The sequence below is a fragment of the Schistocerca serialis genome, chromosome 1 (genome assembly GCF_023864345.2).
Source record: "Schistocerca serialis cubense isolate TAMUIC-IGC-003099 chromosome 1, iqSchSeri2.2, whole genome shotgun sequence".
In the NCBI taxonomy this organism is placed as follows: Eukaryota; Metazoa; Arthropoda; class Insecta; order Orthoptera; family Acrididae; genus Schistocerca; species Schistocerca serialis.
In genome coordinates this window covers 606,153,775-606,181,168 of record NC_064638.1, presented here as the reverse complement: position 1 = coordinate 606,181,168, position 27,394 = coordinate 606,153,775, and the positions used below count along the sequence as shown (strand labels likewise).

The following is a 27,394-nucleotide window of genomic DNA, read 5'->3' as shown; positions in this document are numbered from 1 at the left end:
TTCCTGTAGATCTCATTTTTTAGACGTTTGTATTCCCTTTCGCCTGCTTCATTTACTGTGTTTTTATATTTTGTCCTTTTATCGATTAAATTCAATATCTCTTATGTTACCCAAGGATTTCTACTAGCCCTCGTCTTTTTACCTCCTGGATTCTCTGCTGCCTTCACTATTTCATCTCTCAAAGCTACCCATTCTTCTTTCTGTACTCCTTTTCCCCCTTTTCTTGTCAATCGTTCCCCAATGCTCCCTCTGAAACTCTTTACAACCTCTGGTTCTTTCAGTTTATCCAGGTCCAACTCCTTAAAATTCTACCTTTTTGCAGCTTCTACAGTTTATAACCAATAAATTGTGGTCATAGTCTCCATATGGCCCTGGAAATGTCTTACAGTTTAAAATCACTCCGTCTTCAGGCCACGAGTGGCCTACCGGGACCATCCGACAGCCGTGTCATCCTCAGTGGAGGATGCGGATAGGAGGGGCGTGGGGTCAGCACACTGCTCTCCCGGCCGTTGTGATGGTATTCTTGACCGAAGCCGCTACTATTCGGTCGAGCAGCTCCTCAATTGACATCACGAGGCTGAGTGCACCCCGAAAAATGGCAACAGCGCATGGGGGCCTGGATGGTCACTCATCCAAGTGCCGACCACGCCCGACAGCGCTTAATTTCGATGATCTCACGCGAACCGGTGTAGCCACTGCGGCAACAGTTTAAAATCATGTTTCTAAATTTCTGTCTTACCATTATATAACCAGTCTGAAACCGTCCAGTGTCTCCATGTCTCTTCCATGAATACAACCTTTTCTCATGATTCTTAAATCAATTCTTAAATTCTACCAGGTGGCTTCCTCTTTCATTCCTTTTCCACAGTCCATATTCACCTTCTACTTTTCCTTTTCTTTCTTTTCTTCTAATTCCCGAAGTATTGTCCACAAGAATCGTACAGACTGTCGTACTTCAGCTGTAGAGTGCATTTCCAGTTGTCGCGACATTTCGCTCGCGCCTTACGACGCCAACTGTTGTCAGTACCAGAGCGGAACTGTTTCTGCATGTAACCCAGAACACATACTCTCTTCTGACATTGCGCCACTCTTGTTGCGCAATTTTCTTCACGTGTGACGCTACGTGTAACTTATCTTCTGAAGTCCCTACGTGCATCTCACGAAAGTTGCAACGAAAATGATGATCAGAGAGATTCGAGCTCATACGATGTTTTTCTTCTCGCACACTGTTTTCCCCACACAATACAATGGTATGCGAAGTACAAGCGTATCTCTAGTACGGTGGCCTGACACCAAACATATGCTTAGTCACTAGCCGTGTCACAAGCAGTAGAAATTTTCGCCATGTGCGTCTTCCACCTGGAATCTCAGTGATTTGAGTAGAACTGTCCTCAGTGATGAGTCCCGCTTCGAACCGAGCGCCGTGAGCAGCGAAGACGTGCCTGGAGACGCCTCAGAGGGTGGTGGGATACCAACCTGACTGTTGCCCGCCATACGGCCCGACAATAAGAGATGCTGGTCTGGGGTGCCACTACATTTTATAGCAGGACCTCTTTGGTTGTCATCCGCGATACCTTTACAGGAAAGCGATGTTCTACGCACCGTTTTGTTGCTCTTCATGGCGAGCCACCCCAGGCTAATATTTCAGCAGTATAATGCCCGTCTGCATGCGGCGACATTTTTTTCCGCTTTTTTTCGTGCTTGCCAAACCCTACGTTGGCCAGAAAGGTCGACAGATCTCTCTCTAACCGAGCAAGTTCGCAGCGTTATGGGCAGGGCCCTCCAACCAGCTCGGTATTTTCACGACGTAACTTACCAGTTTCACAAAATTTGGCACAATATCGCCCAGTAAAGCATCCAAAATCTCTATCGATGCCAAGCCGAGTAACTGCATGCATAAGGCCAGAAGTGGACCAACGCATTAATGACTTGATCTATAAATGAAACTCTTGCTCTTGAATAAACCGTCAAACTTTTCTGAAACTGCAATCATTTGTTTGTCTGTACATATACATCACATTTACCGACATCCGTCCCATTCGGATAGTTGCTTCGGGATGAGTTTTTTTCTGTCTTAAGAGTGCATATTACCGGTAAAGGGCTAACGACTATCCCCACGTGACACGTATGCCGCGACTCCTAGGGCATCCGTCTAGACGGAAATGTAAGCCGCACCAATAATATCTTCACCGATTTCTGATTTTGTTTCCAGATCGCTAGAGCGACGGAAAATAGAATATACGTAGATAATTTCTATGGAGACTGCAACCAAGCGCGTATTATGCTGATACGATGGATGTACGAATCCAAGTCGTCACTCATTGAGAGTTTTTCTGCTATGACTGCGTAGTTTGTACCACTATATTATTCTGCTCTAATTTATGATACTTGTTATTTCTTGTTCTCACAAGGGGAGAAACGACAGTGCGATCACTGATTTACTTCAAACGTTGTACACCTTTACTATGTCGTTAAAACAATGTGCAAGTAGTAAGGCACAAGTAGTAAGGCGCCAGTTCCGAGAAAATCGCAAGAGAACTTTTACGCGCCTATTATGCAACTGATGTATCTCTGGGTAAGTGCCGGAAGTTAGAGTTCATGGTGGTCAAGTGGTTAGCGTTCGCTCTTCGCAAGACGAACGTGTATGAAAAGACAGTGACACCCGCTGAAACCTCCATTTTTGTTCTTCAAGTATAAACTCAGTGATATTCAAAAAATTTGCCCTTACACTATTCGTTCTTCGAATCCTGCCTCGGGCATGGATGTGTGTGATGTCCTTAGGTTAGTTAGGTTTAAGTAGTTCTAAGTTCTAGGGGACTGATGACCACAGATGTTAAGTCCCATAGTGCTCAGAGCCATTTGAACCATTTTTGAACTATTCGTTCTTCAACTTTGGCAACGTCTCACCGCTACGCTGGTTAACTGCGAAATGGGGCCTGCCTCTGTGTCTACAGCTCGAACCGTCGAGGTGCAAAGTAGTTTCGGGTACCTCGCCAAATTGCACGTTTGAGCGATTTCGCAAATTACGACAGGCACAGATTTTCAGCAAAACTCTATGCGTATCTTCATTTACTTGTCGATGGCTAAAAATATGTTTCTTGCAATAATTAAATTTAATTAATAACACAGAGCAGTCAAATAACCCGAAATTCACTAAAAGTTCGTTCAAAGGCATGTTTTTTTTTTTTTTTTTTTTTTTTTTTTTTTTAAAATTATACTACCTCTCAAATGTCAGCTAAATAATATGACCAGTAATAAAAAATACGGTTTAAAAATTAAATTTGAGCAGTAGTCGAACCGTCGGCTCATACATATTCGTTTTACGTGGCTAGAACACTAACCACTTGATTACGACGAACTTCAACGTCCGGCACAAACGCACACTTACATCAGTTACATAACAGACGCGTAAAACTTCTCATGCAATTTTCTCGGAACTGACAGAGTAGTGCACCTCACTATTTGCGCATTATGTTGTTGTAATGGCCTACTAAAAGTGTACAAAGTTCGGCGTAAATCTGTGATGTCAATATCGCGGCCTCCCCTTGTCAGTTGCCGTAGATCAGCAACACTATCACTAAAACTGACTCACATCGTCTCTCAAAATATCGTACTGCCTCTGGCTTGTCTCTAATGTAAATGCATCACAGTAGCCGGCGGTTGCTGGTTATAGGTAGCTAGCTGTACATTGCAGTGATCTCCCCAATGGTCCTGCGAATGCGACGTCTCTGATGTTTGACATCACAGTTGATCGTTAACACAGCGTAAGCCTACATGTAATTCGTGTGAAATCCGACGGAATGCTGGAACTTTTGGACCACTACATCCATGCTCTGTTCAGTGTCGGGCGTCTCCATTCACTAAATCTGACACAAAACAGGCCCAGTTCATGACGTCATCTTATCATCTGTTGTGCAGCTGAAATTAGCGATGTGTGTTCACCTCATAGGTTCCTCGAATTATAGTTTTAAAAGAATAATCAATACGAGGTTCCCACTTTGAGCCGAACGCTCATAGATGTGGAACTGGTATTGTTTGTTGTTATTATATTTTATGTAGATTAAGAAATATGCATGACTTTCCAAATATTACACATATATACATGTATGCGAAAAATTTTGTGATGAGATCAGGAAGATTCGTGCTACCAGTCTGTCGATGAGAGAATGAATAGAAGTGTTGTTATTAACAGATAAAACAAGTATGTGGAGAACTGAACAGTCACCGCTATTACATTAGACTCAAATTTCGGAATACGAGGTTTAGATTTCATAAACTGATTTTCTGTGTCATGTTTGCATGCTCAACTTGAATTCATTCTGGTAGCCCAATAGGTTTCCAGAGCGTTTAATTGTTCTACACGAATAGCGTTTGTTAAATCAACTTCTCAGGCTTCATCAGCATGATAAAGTGAGGATATCAATACCATTCTATTATTTTGAATAAATAGAGGGCATGATTTTCCATGGACGTGAATGGAACTGGAGGATGAAGGGGGCACTGTGCATAAAGGAGCTTAAAAATTTTATTCATCATGCCAATGAATGTGTGTGAAATTCTTTTTGTAACAACCATCCAGCTCGCTTGCCTTTTCAAAGAGTACGAAGTGAGTACTGATGGAACATTGTTGCACTCCGAGGCTTTGGAGACTTTAAATGGCTAAAAATTTACTATTGAGTCTAGATATATTTTTAACCTTGAACACAGAATTAGCGTATGTTTCGTTCCCAGCTGTTTCTGTCTGTTAGACCCTATGCCACTAAAAGCGGGAGTGGATATAGAGATTTACAAATATGCCAACTATGCGGGATACAGGGATGTTGTAAAGCCGTTCTGTTTTGCTAATTCATTAAATATAACAGCATTTATACATCTCTTCCCATCTAATAAACATAAAAGTTGCTTCTCATCGACTAAGTAACGTAAACGAGTAAATTCATGAGTAGTTCAGTACTATTACTTAACCTTCATTCCACACAAAATCATTTCGTTCACATTAAACAACATTTTAAAACCCTAAAAAGCCAACCACGATTCAAATACAATAGATTTTTCACAAGCATTGAAAAGCGATTGTTGTTTAAAGTCAGAAGCCGAAATCATGTTTCCAGAATCGATACTGGAGTGTTTACATGACCCACCAGAAGCGGCATTAGGAAATCAATTTACGGAAAACTAGGTTTATGAGCCCATGAAAATGTAGTGACTTATGAAGATCTGGAAGTCGTATGATCAATAAACAATGATAACAGGATATCTATACAACATGTGCATCAGTTAAGTTGAAGCATAATACAAAATGTCAAATTATGAATTGCACTGATGAGAGAAGTAATGGGAAGAAGCAGCGCGACTTGCTCTGCTCTGCCAAATAAGGGTCATCGTCCAGCGAGAGCGCCCCTGGCAGGCCGGCAGCCCGCGCAGCACTTGACGGCTGTTTTAAGTGGCGTCCCGTTATAAGCGCTCTCGGGGCACTAGAATAGCTGCTTCCAGCAGTCCAGCCACACGCTCAAATGACCTCCAGAGTTCGAAGTAAACGCTGGTACAGTTAGCTCCAGAGAGGTTCACTCTCAGCACCGCAGGATCGTAGCAAATAGATATCAGAGCTCTTACAAGAACATCATACAGCTTCGGTATCTCCTTGGTGTAATTCACGAAGGGAGCTACTCCGCATGATTCAGACTGCTTAGGATTAAAGACTCGAACTCGCGTTTTGCCTAGCTAAGTCAAATTTGTACCGGTTGTATGATCTAAATCTACATTACACTTTGCAAGCCTCCTTACGTCTTTACATGTATGGCGGAAAGTACTTCAGATGCACTATATCCCTCGCTAAATAGGCTTTTCCATCAACCTCCTATATTCCGCAAGACAGCTACCGGTGTGTAACGGAGTTTATTTCTTCTACCACCTTCTCTACCTGTTCCATTCACGAACGGTAGGTGGAAATAAATGAATGTCGATAAACCTCTGTACGAACTCCAGTTTTCCATAGTGATCGTTTCGTGAGACTTCTGTGGAGGAAATAATATTTTACACGACTCTTCCACGAACATATTCCCTGTGAATTTCAACAGTAAAACTCCCTATAATGCACAACGCCTTTCTTTCAGCGTCTACTTTTCTCGAGCATCTCCAAAATGCTCTCATGTCGACGACGATCCTGTGACGAAACGACTCCCTCTTCATTGGATTTTCTCCATCTCTTCTATTAATTCAACCTTGTATGGGTCCAAGACTGATGAACAATATCAATCTGAATAAGTGTTTTGTAAGCCACACCTCTCGTGGATGATTTGCCCTACCTTAAAATACTCCCGTATCAATCTCAGCCCGCCACCTACTTCTACAATTGTTTTACTTTGACATTTCACATTAGGTTCTTCCTGATGGTTACTCTCAGATATAGAAGGGTAGTTTTTCCAGTAATTTTACGTCAATAATGTAACGAAAACTAATGAATTGCTTCTCCTATTTATTCTCAGTGCGTTACATCTATTTATGTACAGCGTCAACTGCCAGGTCCTCGAGCAATCTCCTCTCCTCTCCTGATTTTTCTGAATTTCGCTACCAACTTCTGGCGTTCCTACCTTCCCATACACGAATACCTAGGTTGCGAAGAGCCTCATGGGGCTTCAGAAGGCAGCCACTAGACCGTTTATATACAAGCTGATTAACTATTGCCACCAAGAATAAATCTGAAAGTATAATAGGAGCTGAAAAGTTTGTGGGACAAAAGTTGCATGGGACAAAAGTTGCATGGGACAAAAGTTGCATGGGACAAAAGTTGCATGGGACAAAAGTTGCATGGGACAAAAGTTGCATGGGACAACGAGGGCCATAATATGACGCTGGTTTTCCGTTGCTAGGTAGGGTCGCTTCAGAGATATGAAGGTCAATTTTTTTTTAATAGGATACTATAGTTTGGTACTTATTTTTATTTTCTGATAGCGGCTATCGAGACGAATCCAGTGATGTGTAACAGTAAGGTCTTTGAAGGTCAATGGAGGTCGGAAAGGTGGCATGAACGTCCATTTACAGAAGGTGTTCGAAGTGATGACCATTGCAATCTTCTTATCATGGATTGAGTGGTATTTCTTATTACATCGGCACTTATCGAAGCACATGCTCTGACAATTCTCTCTTGCATATCTTCAGGTGTAGTTCGAACGTCTTTATAAACAATGCCTTTCACGAATCCCCGCAAGAAAAAATCCAGAGCCCTCAAGTCTGGCGAACGAGACGGCCACGACACAATTCCTCCGTGTCCAATCCATCGATTTGGGAACTGTCTCTTCAACTCATTTCTAACCATCAGCGAAAAATGTGCCGGACACCCATCGTGTTGATACTACATTCTATTCCTTGTTCCTAAAGGTATTTCTTCCAATAACAGACCTAATGTTTCTTTCAGGAATGTAGTGTACTTCCTACCACTAAGATTTCCTTCGATGAAATAGGGGCCTATCATTCTGCCCTCCAGAATCCCACACCATACATTCACCGACCATGGTTTTTGGTGTGCAACTTGCCGCAGCCAACATAGATTTTCATTTGCCCAGTAATGCATGTTATTCAAATTAACATTTCCATGGTTCGTTAATCTAGCCTCATCAGTAAATAAAATCAAATTAATAAATGTGTCATCCCTTTGAATCTGAAGTTGAGCCCATCGGCAGAATTCAATGCGACGCATACAATCCGTACCGGTTAATTCTTGGTGGAAACTGATATGGTAAGGATGATATTTATGGCGTTGCAGAACACGAACAACACTACTCTGGCGGCTTATGCCAGATTCCCTTGCGATTTGACGCGAACTAACACAAGGATCTCGAACCAATTTCCGTTTCCTCGTTAGTAACTTTCCTTTGCCGGATATGTTTCCGATTTTCCGATGCGTTAAATATCCAGTTGTTCTCAATTTATCACACACATACTTAAATGTACGACGTGTAGGGTGAGTACGTTGAGGATATCTTTCAACGTATAAGTCTCTAGCTCTCACTGAATTGGCATTCTCCGTAAATGAGAAGCATATCGACTTGTTCTTCGAAGAAATTCATCATTCACATTCGCTTGATTCGAGGATACCAGTCTTATCTTTCCTATTAGTGTTGTATTGCGGAACCGTCGAATGGTGTTTACATGTCAATGTTACCTTAGATGGATACGCCGTATTCGGTGAATATTTGCTATTTGCACCATATACGAGAGAGAATTGTCAGAGCATGTGCTTCGATAAGTGCCAATGTCATAAGGAATACCACGCAATCCATGATAAGAAGTTTGCAGCACTGTATTGATACCAATGGTCATCATTTCGAACACCTTCTGTAAATGGAGGTTCTTGTCACCTTTTTGAGCTTCGTTGACCTTCAAAGACCTTACTGTTACACATCACTGGATTCGTCTCGATAGCCACCTAGCAACAAAAAACCAGCGTCATATTATGGCCCCCGTTGTCAAGCAACTTTTGTCCCAAAAACTTTTCAGCTACTATCATACTTTCTGAGTTATTCTAGGTGGCAATAGTTAGTGACTCACCCTGTATAGTGTAAATAGCAGTACCCACATCGCATTTCTTAGGGAAGCTTCTGAAATCACTTTGGCGTCAGCCAATTTTGTTCCGTTAAGAACGACGTTCCATCTGCAAATAAGTTCGGAACTTGGTTAGTGATGTGGTCCAGTACTCGGCAGTTTCGTATTTTTTTACAGGAAACGACAGAGCGGAACCGTATCGTAAGCGTTGCTGAAGTTAAAGAACACGGTACCAACCTGGACGCCGTTATCTAAGACATTCTGCATACCTTGGACGGACGGAGCGAGCTGAGGATTCATCAACTTGTCCTGTCTACCGCATAAAACGAGAAACAGTGTATGTAATTATGATAACACATTCATCGTTAATACTTGAGGTGTCACAGTGACTGGGTGACATCTGGCTATTTCATATGATTCATCGTTCCCCGAGGCCTCGTCTCGTAACTCAGGTCGCAAATTCACGGTAGTGCTGTAGCAATAGCCTCTGAGGTACCCGCTTCGAAATTATGGGGCAAAGAGAGGTGGAATAGTGATAAACCTGATAATCAGACCTTGCGGTAATGTACTGAGCTAAATTTTGAACTTGTGCGCAGCCTCTCGTGGAATGAACGGGGAGGGGGCGGGGGGCGGCGGCGAATACTTGTAACACATACAAAACAATATTAAACACGAGAAGTACGAAACACAGTGCGTGTTTTAATACACGTGAGAGTTATTCACTGTGAAGAACTTTTATTGATGAAACGGGTCATCATTTTATAAATGTGCGATCAAGACAAATTTAAAATAAGTAAATACATTAATTGTTTGATTGAGAATCCTCAGCCACTACCAATTTTGCAAATAAAATAGTTCCCGAAGTGGAAAAATATGGAATGTTTATTTGTATTACTACGCTTAAAACAGCTGAACTGAAGCAAGCTCCATCCAGAAATAGGTTTGCAAATTACACAGCGGAAAAACCAAGAAACTATACAGGACGTTTTTCCAACATAATTCATGGAAGCGACATAAGAGAACACATTACTACAGATCTTGGTGCAGTACGTCCTTGGTTACATGTGAGATCCGTTCGTCGAGGAAGAGTATAAACACTGTCCGATTTAAATGTACCCAAATTTACTGAGGAATCGACGTCAGAGATTAAATGTTTTAAAAGCAGAAAACAGATCTTCTAAACGCAGGTCGTTACTAGGTTGGTGTCTTTGTAACGAACATTATTGCAGGTGTGGACATTTTCAGCCACACTGTGTCGTTTTTGTAGATATCAACTTTATTGCTTTGCGACAGTACTCTGTTTACAAGATCCTTCGCACATAACATGAAAACGGAATGAGATAGTGCGGCACATCTCTGGCTGGCTGGTGTTGTTGCTTTTATCTCGTGAGACAGTGAGTATGGAGACGGGAGCGTGGCAGCGGACCGCAGAGTCAAGGCCGTGTAGGTTGGGGAGGGAAGCGGCGACGCAGCCACAAGCAGAGCGGAAAGGCACGCCCCGTACGTAAACCCGCGCAGAACGTTCGCCGCGGGCGGCTACGGTGCGTTGCTCGCCTTTTCATCCACGCTGGCGGCGCTGGGAACGAAAAACATCGACTGCCCAAATTGCAGAGTGGGCCCAAACAGCTCTTATTTCAAGCTACGCGGCCTACTTTCGGGAGGACAGTGAGTTTCTGCCATTGTGGACCGTCTTTTTATAGTCTGTTCTGTACAATTCGAGTCTCTTAAGACTTTTACGTTATTTAGTTTTCCTTCCTTAACTGCTACTGAAAATAAGTTTGATGTTTGCTGAGAAATTTATTATACTGAAAAAACTGTGCAATTCAATTCAAATTAAATTGTTCGCCGTTTGTTTCTGCCACCTGCAGAACGATGACCCTTGTCACAAACATGAACCTCAGAATACTGAAAACGTGTTCTCCAGATAATCGACGAGTGAAGGAACGTGTCTAAAATAGCAAACGTATAGCATGACGCATCTGCCGAGAGATCCCGAAATAATTTCATTGTAGGTAGAGGGTAAGGGGTAAAATAGTTGAAGACGCTGGCTCTGAGATGAGGAGGTTCGTGTAGTAGAGGAAGTCGTAACGGATCTCGCCAAACGAGTCACAAAAATGATAAGAAAAAGTCGACGCCAAACAACGTTTAGGATTTTACATGGATCAACAACCGAAACTAAATCTTACTGATCTGCACGGTTGTGCTGTTATCACATCGACGCTCAGTTCACAGAATATCGCAGTCGACGATCAGTAGTATAGCTGCGAATGTATGCGTGCAGTCTGCATTGTTGCCACATTTCCAAATATCTCATACATGACATAATTCCATGTTGCCAGATTTGCCCCCTCCCCTCCCCACCGCCCCCACGCCACAGGCCAATTGCCTTGATGTTATATACGGCGAGAAATTCAAAACCTGACGGGAAATTCAAGATATTTTAGTTGTGCTTAAGTGTTTTCTCCTCCCCTCTGAAGTCACATCTCGCAGACCAGTTGTCCTAAATGGTAAAAGATGGGCAGTTTCCCTGTTGGCGGGAATTCCAATCAGGTCACTTGTGCAAAGTATAGACTCCGAGATGATGGAAAAGGGAATATGGGCGTAGCCTGCATGGTTACCACATCACTTCTGCTAAGTTCAGAATCGAAGACAGCCGGTGCGTTTCACTCTGATGTGACAGACAATTTGTCCTAATTTTACACTGTTGTAAATTTTTAAAAAATCCAAAATCGTCACTTGAGCTATGCAGGAGCACTTTAAAATAGCGGGCAAATAAGAAACCACTGCATTTGCGTACTCCTATGACGTTAGAGTTCACTTACCAGAATTTCAAACAATTTGTAAGCAATTCATTTTTTAAGCCCATCTTCTAAAATACAGAAGGTGGACTTAAATATGGAAACACCAAAAACACAACACACTGCCGTGCCTTTTAGAGTGTAGGAAAACCGTTAGCATCCACAACAGTTTAGTTTCGAAATGGATAAATACAGGCCCTATAAGGTTTTCAGTGGAATTTTATTATACCGGTCTTCCTATAAAATAGTGGCAAGCTCGGGTAACGATGATGGAGGTGCATAGCGATCACCCACCCTGCTCTCCTAAGTAGACCATAAAGACTCAATAACATCGAGATCTGGCGTCTGTGATGGTCAGGAGATATGCGATAATCCATCCTCGTACCCACAAAACCAATCCTGGACGATGCAAGCTCTGTGAACAGGGGTCATACAGTCTTCGAATACAGCGTCACCGTTAGGAACAAAGATTGATCTATGGGATGGATCTGATCAGCCAAAATGGTCCTTGGCAGTAAAGCAAACTTGCACAGTACCAATGGGTCCCACGAAATACCACGATATGGCCGCCCAAATCATCACCGAACCGCCGTCATGTTTCACTATTGGGATGTAAACTCAGGCAGAAGTTGAAAACAGTGTAAAACAAGACTCATCTGACCAAATGACTTTCTTCCATTGCCCGATAGTCCACGTTTTATGGCTTCGGCACCATGGTTTCCTGTTAAGGGCATTTGCATAATTGATGAGTGGATTTGGAGATCTAGGTCGCCCTGAAATTCCGTAGTTATGGGGCTCTCTTCATGATGTTTCGGTGCAAACAAGCTTCGTGAGTGCGACATTCAGTTCCGTAGTGTCTTTTGCATCTGTTGTCCTTACATTATTCGTCACAATCCTCATAACTGAGCTTCTGTCACGATCAGTTAACAAAACATACGGCCGCTTTGCGTCTTAGCGGATGATGTTTCTCCGTCTTTCTTATATGCTGTATAAATCCCCGATAGGTGCCTCTTGAAACACCGAACACGTCGACTATTTTGATTGCGGAAGCTCCCACCAAACGAGCATCAACAATCTTCCTACAACCTAAACCACCTAGCTTCGAAATAACACAGTTACAACTAGACAGTGGCGATCGTGGTCAAGTACAACAGAGCAAACTGCAAGCTTGGCTATCAACTGCATTTATGTCCAAGGATGCATTTCTCGTGGTATTTACATATTTTTGTCCAGCCCCTCAAGTTCCATTTTTTGCTTTACCTAAAAGTATGCCTCATTAATCTTTACAAATCACACCTGCTGTTCATTGCTAGCATCAGCTATTTCTGTGGCAACACTGACTCTAGATTGGATTTAGTAATTTCATAGTCAGAGGCCATAACATCTTAGGTTTATACCAAGCCTTGAATGTGGAGAAGGTTGCATTTCTCTGCTTCATGAACTGACGCCATTCGTTTCATAATCTAACAGGATATTAATTCAACACTTATCAGATAACTTTTCCTCATAGAAAAGTCAGTTTATCTACAATACGTCAGACGTTCAGTCAGCACTGTCGAATACACGAATAGTATATAACACGAACGGCTCACTTTAATAAGAATTGCTAAATCTGAACTTATTTAACTGGAATTTTTCAGCTTGTTGGAATCTGTTGTTAAGAGGTAGCGACTTCGCCCAATGTAAGTGTGAAAAATCATGAAAAATTGAAATCAGATTGGTAAAGCGACGATTTAAACCTATTGGCTACATAATGATCTTTCATGTCGGAACGGAATGTTCGCTGTGTTGAAACTCTGCGTTACATTTAAACTTATGTCGTACCGGGATCCAAATCTAGAACCTTATCCTCATGGGCACTAGGCGACTGTGTAAAACGTCTCATGATATGTCCTCAGGAGCTTCGTCGTTTCCTTATTCCTATTACATCGTGTTAAAACGTTTTCTCACCTTCGTCTTTTTTTCTATTTTCCCTGAAAGGAATCAAGAAACAAACCTACCTGCGATAACGGCTCTTTGACGTCAGAGAGCAAGCATCTGAAGATTGTATGCACGGCCACGGTATAAACGACTCTGTGATTTTTCGCATTTTGATGACAAAAGGTCTGCCGCATGAACCTTGCAATTAGCGAAGTTTACGAGATTCTCGAGATACACAAGCTTTCTTCTCAGTTGTTTGGAGATATGACGAGTTCTGTTCATTTTTGGACAGATGTTAAAACTGGTTAACTGTGTAAGGCCAGTATTACTGTCGGTTTTCGCACAAACTCAGTTATTGGCGGGTCGTAATGTCTGATTTCCTAAGTGTCTCATGAGTTCTGTATATCCAAATCTCCAGTTCGCGCGTTTTGACGCTAGCAACCAGGGTAATACGTTCGAAGAAAGTGACGCTAAAAGGCAGTTCTCAGCCATCAGGCCCAACAAACCGTTATTAGCGGCAGAGGCACATTCCACACACAGCGTTGTATATACAGTCGCTCGGTACCACACTCCTTCACTCAGTTACGTGCTGGGACGTTCTGGCTTTTAACACTGGTTCCCGCTCTTAGACTTACTCGCTCAGCCTATTATCCAGTTCCGAACCGCCACAGTTACGATCTGTATGATTGTGCTGCAGTCTAATTTTTGTGCCACTAACTTTTGGCACTAAAGAAACCAAGTGAAGCATTCTACGTTTAGAATTTTGCTGCTTCAAAACTGCCATCATTTCCGTTTTCATTGTCTCTCCATTTCGAACAGAATAAGATTGAAAATATTATCTTTCTTGTTAACAATCTTAGGAAGAACCACGTGCTTTCTATTTAGATGACTTTCCGACCAATTTTCACGAAATGAGTTATGATATATCAGAGTGCCTGAATCTGGACTCCAGAACTGAGTTATTTCTAATTTGATGTTTTCGCGTTATTTTTTACAGAACATTAAGGAAATATGAGGATGATATTTTCACATGTAATAACTATTCATGGCATTAATGGTTTAAAATGACAATTATGTGATCGATTATTGTGAATAAGAAACTATGGTGGAAACGAAATTCCGGTCACGTTTCACTAAAAGTCCACTTTGACGTCAACATAACTGTGAATGATCTTGTCAATGACTATCAGTTTAAGCTATCCGATTACACCTCCCTAAAGTTGGAAGAAACGTGTTGGACACATCAGAAAACCTTAAAAGCCACACCACATTTGTTTGAACGTCACTTAAAATGTGCCGCTGCCGTCTCGTCCGAAAATAAAACACAATCTAGTAAAATGTGGCGCACAGAGATCTGTACGTCGCAAGCACCACACATTGGTGGGTCATCTCGCCGGAGCAAGAAGCCCTGGATCAGAGGATTGTGGCTTATATGAAAACGAATGAGGAGGACCTCACCCTGTCTTCGTGGCTGAAAGGAAGTACGCCACGGTCGCATAGTCGGCTTTATGAGATGCAGTTTATTATCAGTCACTTACAGCCACTCGTCTTCCCATCGATGCATAACTCTGTACATCAACAGCGAAGTGATTGCGTGCAGATGGATAGGACACTGAAATAATTAAGAATCACGTCGCGCCTCCTTTGCTACATCTGCCCTTTCATTCCCTGAAATACCCACGTGCCCCCGTATTCTGGCTACTTTATCTCCTGGGTACAAGCGTTGGAGAGAGTGAAGGGCACATAGAGAATTGGGACAGACAAGAAGTTTAGTGCTCGAAGCACATCTCATTTGCTTCAGCTCCCGCAAGATCGCATATAATTCCACGTCAATGACAGCAAAGTCTCGAGGCAGTCTGACCTTGAGGATCAGAGAAAACGATAGAGCAACCATCAGAGTGCCCTTGTTTCAACCCATCTGTAAAGACGGCTGTGGAGTAGTGGTGCTCACATAAAATGTCATAAAATAATGATGGTCGTGGTGGTTAGTGTTTAACGTTCCGTCGACAACGAGGTCATTAGAGACGGAGCGCAAGCTCGGGTTAGAGAAGGATTGGGAAGCAAATCGGCCGTGCCCTTTCAAAGGAACCATCCCGGCATTTGCCTGAAACGATTTAGGGAAATCACGGAAAACCTAAATCAGGATGGATGGAGACGGGATTGAACCGTCGTCCTCCCGAATGCGAGTCCAGTGTGCTAACCACTGCGCCACCTCGCTCGGTCATAAAATAATGTATTTAAAACATACACAGAAGTGCAATATCTCCTGTACTGCACCAAATCTAAAATTACTCTGGGCCTGTGCAGTAATCAGGGTGGCAGATGGTTAAAGCCCTGGATTTTGGGTTGTACTTGCTCCACACCAAGCGACTCCAGCACACGCTGCAGGAGAATCCCAAACGGCACTGATGCGCAAGAATGATTGGACAAAAGACTTTCCAGAGGTGGGCGAGCAGCAGTATAGTATGCAGGTGAATTCGGAGCTGCGAGGACTTTACACGCCTGACGCACCATGAGGAGCTGCCGTCGGATTGTAAGTGGCAGTTTGCCAGCCTCAGCACAGAGACTGGGTATGGGGTTGCTCCTATAACCACGTGCGGACCGTCTAATCCCCTCATGGAGGACAGCGTCAAAGAACTGGAAATAAGGAAGCTTCACCGATCCATACACCTGCACCCTTAATCTAGCCGAAAACGCATGAAAGACCTATGAAACTGGAGCAGAAGCGCTCTGTCCGCTCCCAAAGACCTATGGCTAAGGCGCTTTATGATGATCACTGCCTTTATGTTTTTGGCCTTCAGATCTCCCCGTTGTGACAACCACGACAATTTGCAGTAAAAAATGAGGCCCAGAAACACTGAGTGTGTAAGATGTAGAATGGTGTCCATTACATGGAATTCAGGTAAATTAAAATACGGCGAGAAGGATTATAATGAACACACACACATTTCTCTGGAGAAAACTGAAAATCAGTCTTTGCAGCCCACTCCTGTAACCTCTGCACTGTGAATTGCACCTGATGGCTCGCAGTTGCACTGCTGGAGGAAAAACAGAAAACAGCAAAAAACGTCCATAAATGAGGAGGACTGTACAGGACTCGTTGCTGTAGACGTGATACTGTTTATGGCTATTGCAAAGAGAGGAGCACGCAAAACACTGCCCTGAGGGACATCATCCTCCTGCTCAAAACGATCTGACGGCGTATCAGCAACTAGGGTCCTAAAAAGCCGTTGAGACATGAAAGACCATATGAAGATATGGAGGTGGCCACGAAAGCCCCACTGTTGCAGTTGAGCGAGAATACTGTGTCTCCAAGTAAGGTCATACCCCTTACTGCTGTCAAAGAATATGTCAATACAGCGATGATGTTCACATAGGAAAGACTGCCGAATAGCCGCTTCTAGCAGGGTCAGGTTGTCGACAGCGGACCGAAATCTCACGAATCCACTTTGAGGGTGGCTAAGGAATTGTTTGGTCTCTAACAACCAGACCAGTCGACGTTAACCATTCATTCCAGGGTCTTTCCTACACAGCTCGTTAATGTGATACTCCGGTAACTACTGGGATGTGTGTGGTCATATCCTAGTTTGAGGAGAAGTAACAAAATTCCCTCTTTCCACGAATCGGGGCAGTGACCTGTCTGCCATATCAAATTAAAACATTCATTGAGGATTTCCTTTGACACTGCTGGCAAAGGTCGAAACATGCAGTACTGGATTTGGTCGTGCCTGGGTGCAGTATCACGAATCTCACACAGCGACGATTTCAGTTCCCACATTGAGAAACGGTAGTTGTAAGACTCAGAATTGTTGGATCTGAAGTCCAATTTTCCCCTCTCTACAACCACATTGTAGCGAGAAAACTCTGGTTCCTGGCTTGCATGACAGTAGTTTTGCAAAATGCTGTGTCACCGTCTGCTGCTATTGGTAAATGATTATATTGATCGGGGATCCTCCAGATAGTTTCCCAAACCTTTGAAGAAGTAGTGGAACAGTTGACAGAGTCCAGGAACCTTGCCATGACCTTTTGTTGCTCTCTTTGAGTACGAGGCGGGCCTTTGCTCTCGCAGTTCGAAAGGCTGTGAGTTTTTCTGTTGTTGGGCGGTACCTAAACCGTCGAAAAACGACACGCCTGTCGTGGATTTTTGAACAGCGCTCATCTGTCCTCCTAAAATTACCTAAGGACTTTGGGGTCGATAAGTCAATGGCATGATGGATCACACTTCTCTGATATGGTTTACCCATTCCTGTATTTCGTCATGGTGTTTAAACACAGACAGCTAACTGAACAGTGCCCAGTTGGCCCTGATGATCATACATTTCGGTGGCTCCTGTTCAAGAAATCTTCCATCCAAATGAATTCACAGTGGGAACTGGTCTCAGGAATGAAGGTCATCAACTGCTTCCCAGTGTGCTGAATGTGCAAGGGCTGGAGAGCGGAAAGAGAGGTCGACTCAGCAGCGTACAGCTCCTGAGACATCGAGACGTCCTCCAAGACTCGACCTGTGGGGCAAGAATAATCTGAGCCTCTTAATACATTGTGGGGACTGAAATCAACCAGTAGGAGAAACGGGTGGGGGAGCTGTTCAATAACGCCTGTGAGAGCGCCAGGGCAAGTATGCAGAGGTAAGTACAGGGGGCAGATAGTGATGTTTTCACCCGTATGTACTGCAATGGCTACTGCTTGTAGGTCAGTAACCAAGGAGAAAGCAGAGGAGTGATGTGTTTTATTGACGAACACAGCAACCCGTCTTGGCTCTTTCAACAGTCGGGTCGTCCTTTCAATGGAGGGTGTAGCCCAGTAGTACAGAGGCATCAGTGGCTTTCAGATGTGTTTCTTGTAAACATAAGCACAGGGATTGAGCCCACAATGGGTGGAGCATCAAACTTGGGGAAAGATGGTCGCCTTGGGATGACTTCGAAATCCATTGGCTCTGAAGCAGAAGCAGCAGAACCATCATGTCGAATGATAGCAACATGGTCTGACGGTCTACCGTTTCTTTCCACGTTCGTTGGAAGCTTACTTGGCAGGTGTGAGTGCAGCCCGCTCGCCAACGGCACTCGACAGACCCCCATGAGGACCCATCGAAGTGCTAGCTCAGCCCGACAGCGTTTAACTTCGGTGATCTGACGGGAACCGGTGTTATCACTGCGGCAAGGCCATTGGCCGATAATGGAAACAAAGCTAACAAAAAATCAAGGCAAGTTCATAGTATTTGTCGACTTGGAAAAAGCATTCGACAATTAAAATGGTTCGAGATGTTCGAAATTCTGAGAAAAATAGGTGTAAGCCATAGTGAAAGAGGGGTGATTATATAGTATGTACAAGAACCTAGAGGAAACAGTAAGACTTGAAGACCAGGAAGGAAGTGTTTGTATTGAAAAGGGTGTAAGAGAGGAACGTACTTTTTCGTCTCTTTCGCCGCTACTCTTCAATCTATACGCCGAAGAAGCAGAGACGGAAATAAAAGAAAGATTCAAGACTGTGATTAAAATTCCGGGTGAAAAAATATCAATGATACTATTCGCTGACGACACTGCTATTCTCAGTGAAAGTGAAGAAGAATTGCGGGAGCTGTTGAACGGAATGAACACTCTAACAGTATATGGACTTAGAGTAAATGGAAGCAAGACGAAAGCAATGAGAAGTTGCGAAAATGAAAACAGCGAGAAACTTAACATCAGAATTGGGGATCACGAACAAGACGAAGTTAAGGACTTCTGCTTCCTAAGCAGGAAAATAACCCATGATGGACGGGGTAAAGACATAAAAAGCAGACTAGACTGGCATAAAGGGCATTCCTGCGCAAGAAAAGTCTGCTGGTATCCAACATAGGCCTTAACTTAAGGAACAAATTTCTGAGAATGTACTTCTGGAATAGACCACTTTATGGTTTTGAACTATGGACTGTGAGAAAACCGGAATAGAAGAGAATGGAAGCATCTGAGATATGGTGCTACAGAAGAATGTTGAAAATTAGGTGGATTGATGAGGAATGTGGAGGTTCTCCTGAGAATAATAATAATAATAATATAAAAACAAGGACTAGCTTGAATTGATGGTGAAAATAAATTTCACACCGATGGGACATTCAAGTCATGCACAGGTGTTACGTTTATACGTAGACAATTATGGTTCCCGGTGATGGCCTAGGAAATGTTTTACGACCCATTGTGAACTGTTACTTCAGTTTCGCAAGAAGCAACGAGCACCAGATATGAACGACATGGCTTAATAAGCCACACTGACAAATGTATGTGAGGATTTAATAAAGGGTGATTTCGAACAATAGGCGTAACCTGTGAGAGATACTGCCTAAAACATAAAGAACAAACAAGCTCTAAATTATCATTTGTCCAGAGGTGTTTGTTTCCGTGCTAAATGTCACTTCATCCGTACCATGCATCACTTTGTGTAGAACATTCCTGAATTGCTGCATACCAAAGGGCGACACTGTTCATCGGAGCTTGTACCTTATCCCCTTAGGAACTGTCGTCCTCTCACTGCCTTGCTGCTGAAAGAAGTGTCTCGGTGGCTTCGGTCACGTGGGTTCTACGTGATGGTACTCCAGCAAACGTCTGCCCTGTGGCAAAAAGTATGCGTGCAGCCCTCTGTACATGGTAGAAAGGCCTCCGGCCACGAAAACGCATTCATGGGGCAATGTTAATTAGACCTTAACTCGTCCTTATCCACTTACATATGGCCTTCTGCAGTGTACTTCCAACTTTCAAAATCACCCCACGTTCGGAGTGAGGAGTCATCAATTATCTTAGTTGAAATGTGGCAATAGGAAATCCGCCAGATAGTCACTGCTTGGGTCAAATCTCAGGTAAAAGTGTCTTCCCTGGTTTAGTACAGTCGAGGAAGCTCACTAGACTATACAATATTGGGAATGTACCTACGGAAGGTTAGTTTTACTAAATGTATCGATTTGACAATGGGACTGGAGATCTGTCCGGAGTGGTGAAATGACGGCTGTACGTGAACAAGAAGACGTTGTACAAACTGTGATTGGTTCCACAGATCTGTAGCGTCTCGCCCTTTGGTATACGAATGGAAGGAACCTAATAATTTTGTATCCCACTGATCGTGGCCGTCTGTATGGCAGTTGGAACATGTACTCTTGAGTATAATCTATCAACTCACTAATGAAGAAACATTCAAATTTATAGTCTGAGTGAAATTACTTTTATTTGTTACTTAAGGCCTTCGAATCTGGTTCTCCAGTCAGACGCCTTGACGTAACACGTGTACAGAGCATAACCCAGGTGTCAGTTCAGTTGCGGTTCTGGAGCACAGCTGGTAACGCAAAGTCGTTACCGGACACCAGGTAACAGCCGCAGCGAGCAAGAACGTGCTCTGGCCTTATTGGCAGACCGCTCCCTGTTTCCCGAGCCTTAACCGATGTGCTGTCGACAAGCTATGAGGCATGTCTTGACGCGACGTGGCAAATGTCTGCTAACAAGTGCTTTTAAATGAAGTTCAGTTAATGATGCTTCACTAAACATCACACAGTAGCCTCGTCACCACAGTCTCTCAAAATAAAGCCAGTATATTATTAACGGAACGTCACATGAAAATCTGTGTCTTATCCCACGCATAAAGGAGCTTGTAACATCTCATATGCTTTCCGCCTTTCATCGGGGGTGGGAAACATATTCGTAAAGTTTTTAATAAATGTCAAGCAATTCAGCGATTAGCCACAATCTGAGATAATGTCATCCACAGATACGATACACCACACATCGCTGACTACCTTCTTAGTTTATATATATGAAGCTGATGTCTGTCCTTTCGGACATGTCCGAAAGAACAGATACCATTGGTAATCTTGCAGCTCAAGAACAATGAAATCAAGACCTTTAGCTGCTTACTATCCCCGTTTATATTTATCAACGCCTGTAAGCAGCTAAAGGTCTGCATTTCATTGTAATTTCATTCTTAGTTTATCTTCTCTGTAGAGGAAGATGAAGATTATCAATGATTAGCCTGGAGTTATCTGCCTTGATTAATAGTCTCGAGAGAGAGAGAGAGAGAGAGAGAGAGAGAGAGTGAGAGAGACAGCTTGTATGAAAAGTTATGTTCCGCCGTCCTGCAAAGTGAAGCAGGTACTGTACCGACGCTGCTGTTTGTTGTATAGGCATATCTTAGACGTTTTATGATTGTGTATCCCGATCGCCACGCCTCTATCAATTAACAATTTACTTGATGTCACATGATGATGGGGCTGTAAACTTCCGGAAGTAGTCGTCCAATAAAATGATACATTAATTACAACAGCAGCGGATATTTACTTCAGTCAACATGAGCCTCAACTGCGGATGTTCTCAAAATCAGGTTTTATGCTTTATCGAAAAATACAGGTAGATGAGCGTGTGACGCCATTGTAATAAGTTATTCATGGAACGTTACTAATGGCTCTAATAATACAAGAAGTTTTTGTCCGCAGAAAATTCGGCCGTATTTTGTGTGAGTCTGCAAAAGGAAACTAATAATCAAGGTACATTGCATATTTTATAGTCATTTAATGAACAGTGATAATCATATTTTAAGCTGTGTTCACAGATCCAGAGGCCATTCTGCAATCAAATAATTTTATTTTTTACAAAGCTTTTCCACATTTAAGCATTATTCATTCAAGGATACATGCACCACAATTAAGTAGTAAGTGGGGAGAAGGAGAATCTTAGAAGCTGCAGGCAGATGCTGGCGCAACGAAATATTTGATAGGAAGTCTTATCCGCTCGTTCAGACGCAAGTACGATGAAATAGAGGGGGTGTTTAAAAAATAATTCCACAAACTATTGTGAGAAGTTCCTTGCACAGAAACGAGAAAAATGTACAATAAACATGGCCTCTAAAAAGCGCATGCCTTAAGAGCTATGGGCACTTTTTCGTCTTCGATACTGTGAAACGCGTCTGTCCATCTGAAAGTTCCTTGCTTTCCGTATTTTCGGAAGAGGTAGTACGGACCAAAACAAGAAAAAAAAAAGATACCAGTGAACATGGGCTCTGCATTCATCCCTTAAGAGCTATATGCGCTTGTTCAGTAGAAGAGATGTGTTCCAAAGTAACCAAGACGAGCAAGTGCCATGGCTCTTAAGATATGCATTTTAGAGCCCATGTTTACCAGAGATTTTTTCTTGTTCGGTGCCAGTAACCCGTCCCCACAGTTTGTAAAAGTATTTTTGAAACACCCTGTATAAGAGACAGTGAAACGAAAACGAGACAGATGGAATAAAGTAAGTAAACTGTTTATTATTTCAAAAGAAAGCGCTGTAAGTGTTAATAAATTTCTCCCACTGTACGATAAGACGGTCAGTGCCTTCACGGGAAAATATTTGCGGCTGCCTACGGAACCACGATTGTACCCAGGCGTGCATCTCTCTTGCCGAAGCCAATCGACGGCCAAGAACGTGTTTCTTCAAGGCACCAAAAATATGTAAATCGCATGGGGAGGGATCGGGACTGTACGGAGGACGCGTAAGGGTTTCCCAGTGAAACTTCGGCAGTGTAATCGAAACAATTTTGGCAACACGCTGGTCGAACGTTCCCCATGCGTCTTCTTTATTTCTGAAGCGCCGAAGAAAGGCATTTGCGGCCGTCGATTTGTTCGTATGAAGAAGTGACCGGTGGGTACAATTATAGTTCCGTAGGCAACGGCAAACATTTTTCCGTGAAGGCACTGACCGCCTTGTCTCACAGTGGGATAAGTACACTACTGGCCATTAAAATTGCTACACCAAGCAGAAATGCAGATGATAAACGGGTATTCATTGGACAAATATATTATTCTGGAACTGACATGTGATTACATTTCCACGCAATTTGGGTGCAGAGATCCTGAGAAATCAGTACCCAGAATAACAAACTCAGGCCGTAATAAGGGCCTCCAATGGGCATTGAGTCAAACAGAGCTTGAATGGCGTGTACAGGTACAGCTGACCACGCAGCTTCAACACGATACCACAGTTCATCAAGAATAGTGAGTGGCGTATTGTGACGAGCCAGTTGCTCGGCCACCATTGACAAGACGTTTTCAATTGGTGAGAGATCTGGAGAATGTGCTGGCCAGGGCAGCAGTCGAACATTTTCTGTATCCAGAAAGGCCCGTACAGGACCTGCAACATGCGGTCGTGCATTATCCTACTGAGATGTAAGGTTTCGCAGGGATCGAATGAAGGTTAGAGCCACGGGTCGTAACACATTTGAAATGTAACGTCCACTGTTCAAAGTGTCGTCAGTGCGAGAGGTGACAAGAGACGTGTAAACAATGGCACCCAATACCATGATGCCGGGTGATACGCCAGTATGGCGATGACGAATACACGCTTCGAAAGTGCGTTCACCGCGATGTCGCCAAACACGGATGCGACCATCATGGTGCTGTAAACAGAACCTGAATTCATCCGAAAAAATTACGTTTTGCCAATCGTGCACCCAGGTTCGTCGTTGAGTACACCATCACAGGCGCTCCTGTCTGTGATGCAGCGTCAAGGGTAACCGCAGCCACGGTCTCGGAGATGCTGGAACCGTCGTCGAACTGTTCGCGCATATGGTTGTTGTCTCGCAAACGTCCCCATCTGTTGACTCAGGGATCGAGACGTGGCTGCACGATCCGTTACAGCCATGAGGATAAGATGCCTGTCATCTCCGCTGCTAGTGATGAAACGTCCCCCTTGAACAATTATACAAGACTGTGCTTATACTGACACACAATGTTTTCAGCGCAACGCAATCCGACTTTCAAAATTCCCTACTAAAGAATGGCCCCGACCAACATCAAACCATACCTTTCACAAATCACTTACCTCACAAAAATCTTCGCTGCTCAAGCCACTGCAATACAGCGAGCGCCACTACTGCCAGCCAAACAAAAGACTCAAACTATGGAAGGCACCAACCACTGATAGGGATAGTTAGCAAATGAAAGATACTAATAGAGAACAAACAATGTATTTACCTTGATATCATCATATATAAATATAGCAGTTGATGACAAATTTCATAACTCCGCCATCCCTCTCTCCACATCCACCACTGCTGGCGGCTCACGTCCAACTGCGCAACGCTACGCGCTGTTCACATCCAGCTGCCTAACACTACAATGGCGAGTATTACAACAATGCAAAGCAGCCACAGACTGCACACAGCACAGCCAGTGATTTTCATACAGAGGTGGCGTTACCAAAAAAAAAACCTAAACAGCCTACTTACATAGAGAAAACATAAACAGCCTACTTACATAGAGAAAACATAAACAGCCTACTTACATAGAGAAAACATAAACAGCCTACTTACATAGCTTGTTGTAATACTCGCCATTGTAGTGTTAGGCAGCTGGATGTGAACAGCGCGTAGCGTTGCGCAGTTGGACGTGAGCCGCCAGCAGTGGTGGATGTGGAGAGAGGGATGGCGGAGTTTTGAAATTTGTCATGAACTGCTATATTTATATATGATGATATCAAGGTAAATACATTGTTTGTTCTCTATTAGTATCTTTCATTTGCTAACTATCCCTATCAGTGGTTGGTGCCTTCCATAGTTTGAGTCTTTTGTTTGGCTGGCAGTAGTGGCGCTCGCTGTATTGCAGTGGCTTGAGCAGCGAAGATTTTTGTGAGGTAAGTGATTTGTGAAAGGTATGGTTTGATGTTGGTCGGGGCCATTCTTTAGTAGGGAATTTTGAAAGTCGGATTGCGTTGCGCTGAAAACATTGTGTGTCAGTATAAGCACAGTCTTGTATAATTGTTCAAGGGGGACGTTTCAGTGATACGAGGCCGTTGGGATCCAGCACGGCATTCCGTATTACCCTCCTGAACCCACCGATTCTATATTCTGCTAACAGTCATTGGATCTCGACCAACGGGAGCAGCAATGTCGCGATTAGATAACCCGCGATCGCAATAGGCTACAATCCGACCTTTATCAAAGTCGGAAACGTGATGGTACGCAATTCTCCTCCTTCCACGACGCATCACAACAACGTTTCCCCGTGCAACGCCGGTCAACTGCTGTTTGTGCACGAGAAATCGGTTGGAAAGTTTCCTCGTGCCAGCACGTTGTAGACGTCGCCACCGGCCCAACCTTGTGTGAATGCTCTGAAAAGCTAATCATTTGCATATATCAGCATCTTCTTCCCGTCGGTTAAATTTCGCGTCTGTAGTACGTCATCTTCGTGGTGTAGCAATTTTAATGGCCAGTAGTGTAATATTAACAGTTACAGCGATTACTTTTGAAACTTTCTTTCGATCTGTCTCTTTTTCATTTGACTGCCCCTTGGAGTTACGTTTGCCAGGCGAGAGCGGCCTGCCCGTATCACGGAGGCACGTGCGCGCTTACCTGTGAGTCCGGGCGGCACGGGCGCCTTGTGTGGCGGCGGCGGCGGCGGCTGTGGGTGGTGCGCGGGCGTGAAGTGGAAGAAGGAGGGCGAGGCGGCCCTGCTGAGCGAGCTGAGGCGGTCGTCGCGGTCCTCGGCGTACAGGCCGTCGCGGCCCATGGCGGCCAGCTGGCGGCCCTTGGGCATGAACATGACGAGGAAGACGACGGCGGCGGTGGCGACGAGGCCGAAGGCGACGCAGGCGTCGCGCTGGGGCGGCGTGGCGAGCAGTAGGCCGGCCAGCAGCCAGGCGGCCGCGATGAGCACGGCGGCGCCCGCGCTCAGCCCGATGAACGTGGCCTCGCGGTAGTTGTCGCGGATGGCGCGCGACTTGACGGCCAGCACGGCCACCAGCAGCAGCAGCGCGCCGCAGTACGACAGCGACGCCACCAGGTGCGCGTACGGCGACCGGCACGACCACACCCAGCGCTCCCCGCCGCCCTGCAACGGGCGCGCCCAGCGTGCGTTCACCCTCCACACCGTTTATCGTTACACTCCTTTTTCGGAAAGTGACGGTACACGTAACGGCGTTCTTTTCTAAGCCTTACGCCACGGGGCACAGCGGGCTGTTAGAGATCCCGGTCACTGAAGAGTCGCGATTCTCTTCGGTCAAATGTCCCAGCACTAGAGAAAAAGGACAAAGCGAATCCGAATTGGTAATACTTGGGAGAGGACTTCCAGTTCCCGTATTCAGTTGATAACCGAGGGAAACTTCCCGAAAATCGAGGACGGAAAAGGGGAATTGAGACTATTTTATTTAACGTCTGGGAAAGTAATTTAATTCGTACAGTGTCACGGTCGGAATGCAGGCATTCACGGCCGGCGTCTTCGGTATTCTTGATATATGATTTATCTGGTTCACATGGCTCTAAGCACTATGCGACTTAACATCTGAGGTCATCTGTCCCCTAGAACTACTTAAACCTAAGGACATCACACAAATCCATGCCCGAGGCAGGATTCGAACCTGCGATCGTAACGGTCGCGCGGTTCGAAACTGAAGAGCCTAGAACCGCTCGGCCACACCGGCCGGCTATGATTTATTTGCATAAGGCAGTGGTACAATGCGAATTCTCTGCTTAGCGTTTCGTCTTCAACTGCTGAAGACTCCATGAGAGGCTTTAACGACACCGCGATCTTAGGCAGCATTCTGATGACGCAACGAACAAACTGTTCAGTGGATATAAACAGCCGGCCTTTGTGGCCGAGCGGTTCTAGGAACTTCAGTCTGGAACCGCGCGACCGCTACGGTCGCAGGTTCGAATCCTGCCTCGGGCAAGGATATGTGCAATGTCCTTAGGTTAGTTAGGTTTAAGTAGTTCTAAGTTCTACGGGACAGATGACCTCAGATCTTAAGTCCGATAGTGCTCAGAGCCATTCTTTTTACATATAAGCGGTTGCGCTTGCTCACCTGTTTTGAGCCTGTAACAGCTGTCTGAGTCGTTAAAGCCTCCGATGTACTCGACACCAATGTAAGATGAAATATTGGGCAGAGAATTATCTATGGACCACGACCTTATGCCAATAAATCAAATATCAACAACAATGTTATTGATCGTCCCAGACAAATATTAAAATCTACTCTCTCTGTTCTCTCTCTCTGTCTCTGGGTTTGTAGGTTATTAACACAATAATTAGATAAAGAAACAACTATACCTTTTAAAATGGAACAGTATGGTACCTTAATGAAAATAAAATTGGAAATCTGTGGTAAGTTTTATGGGAGCAAACTGCTGAGGATATCGGTCCCTAAGCTTAC

At 44.1% G+C, this 27,394-nt stretch overlaps 1 protein-coding gene and 1 pseudogene across 1 annotated transcript in view; both read right to left on the bottom strand.

The window, feature by feature from the left end:
• Positions 1–27,394, bottom strand: part of LOC126418866 (uncharacterized) — a gene marked incomplete at its 5' end in the record, with an annotated part of 87,484 nt that overhangs the window by 24,576 nt on the left and 35,514 nt on the right. Inside the window, one exon of the mRNA XM_050085903.1 lies at positions 25,599–26,076. Coding sequence (XP_049941860.1) covers positions 25,599–26,076 — 478 coding nt within the window. The remainder of the gene's footprint in view (positions 1–25,598; positions 26,077–27,394) is intronic.
• Positions 18,308–18,426, bottom strand: LOC126427196 (5S ribosomal RNA; annotated as a pseudogene).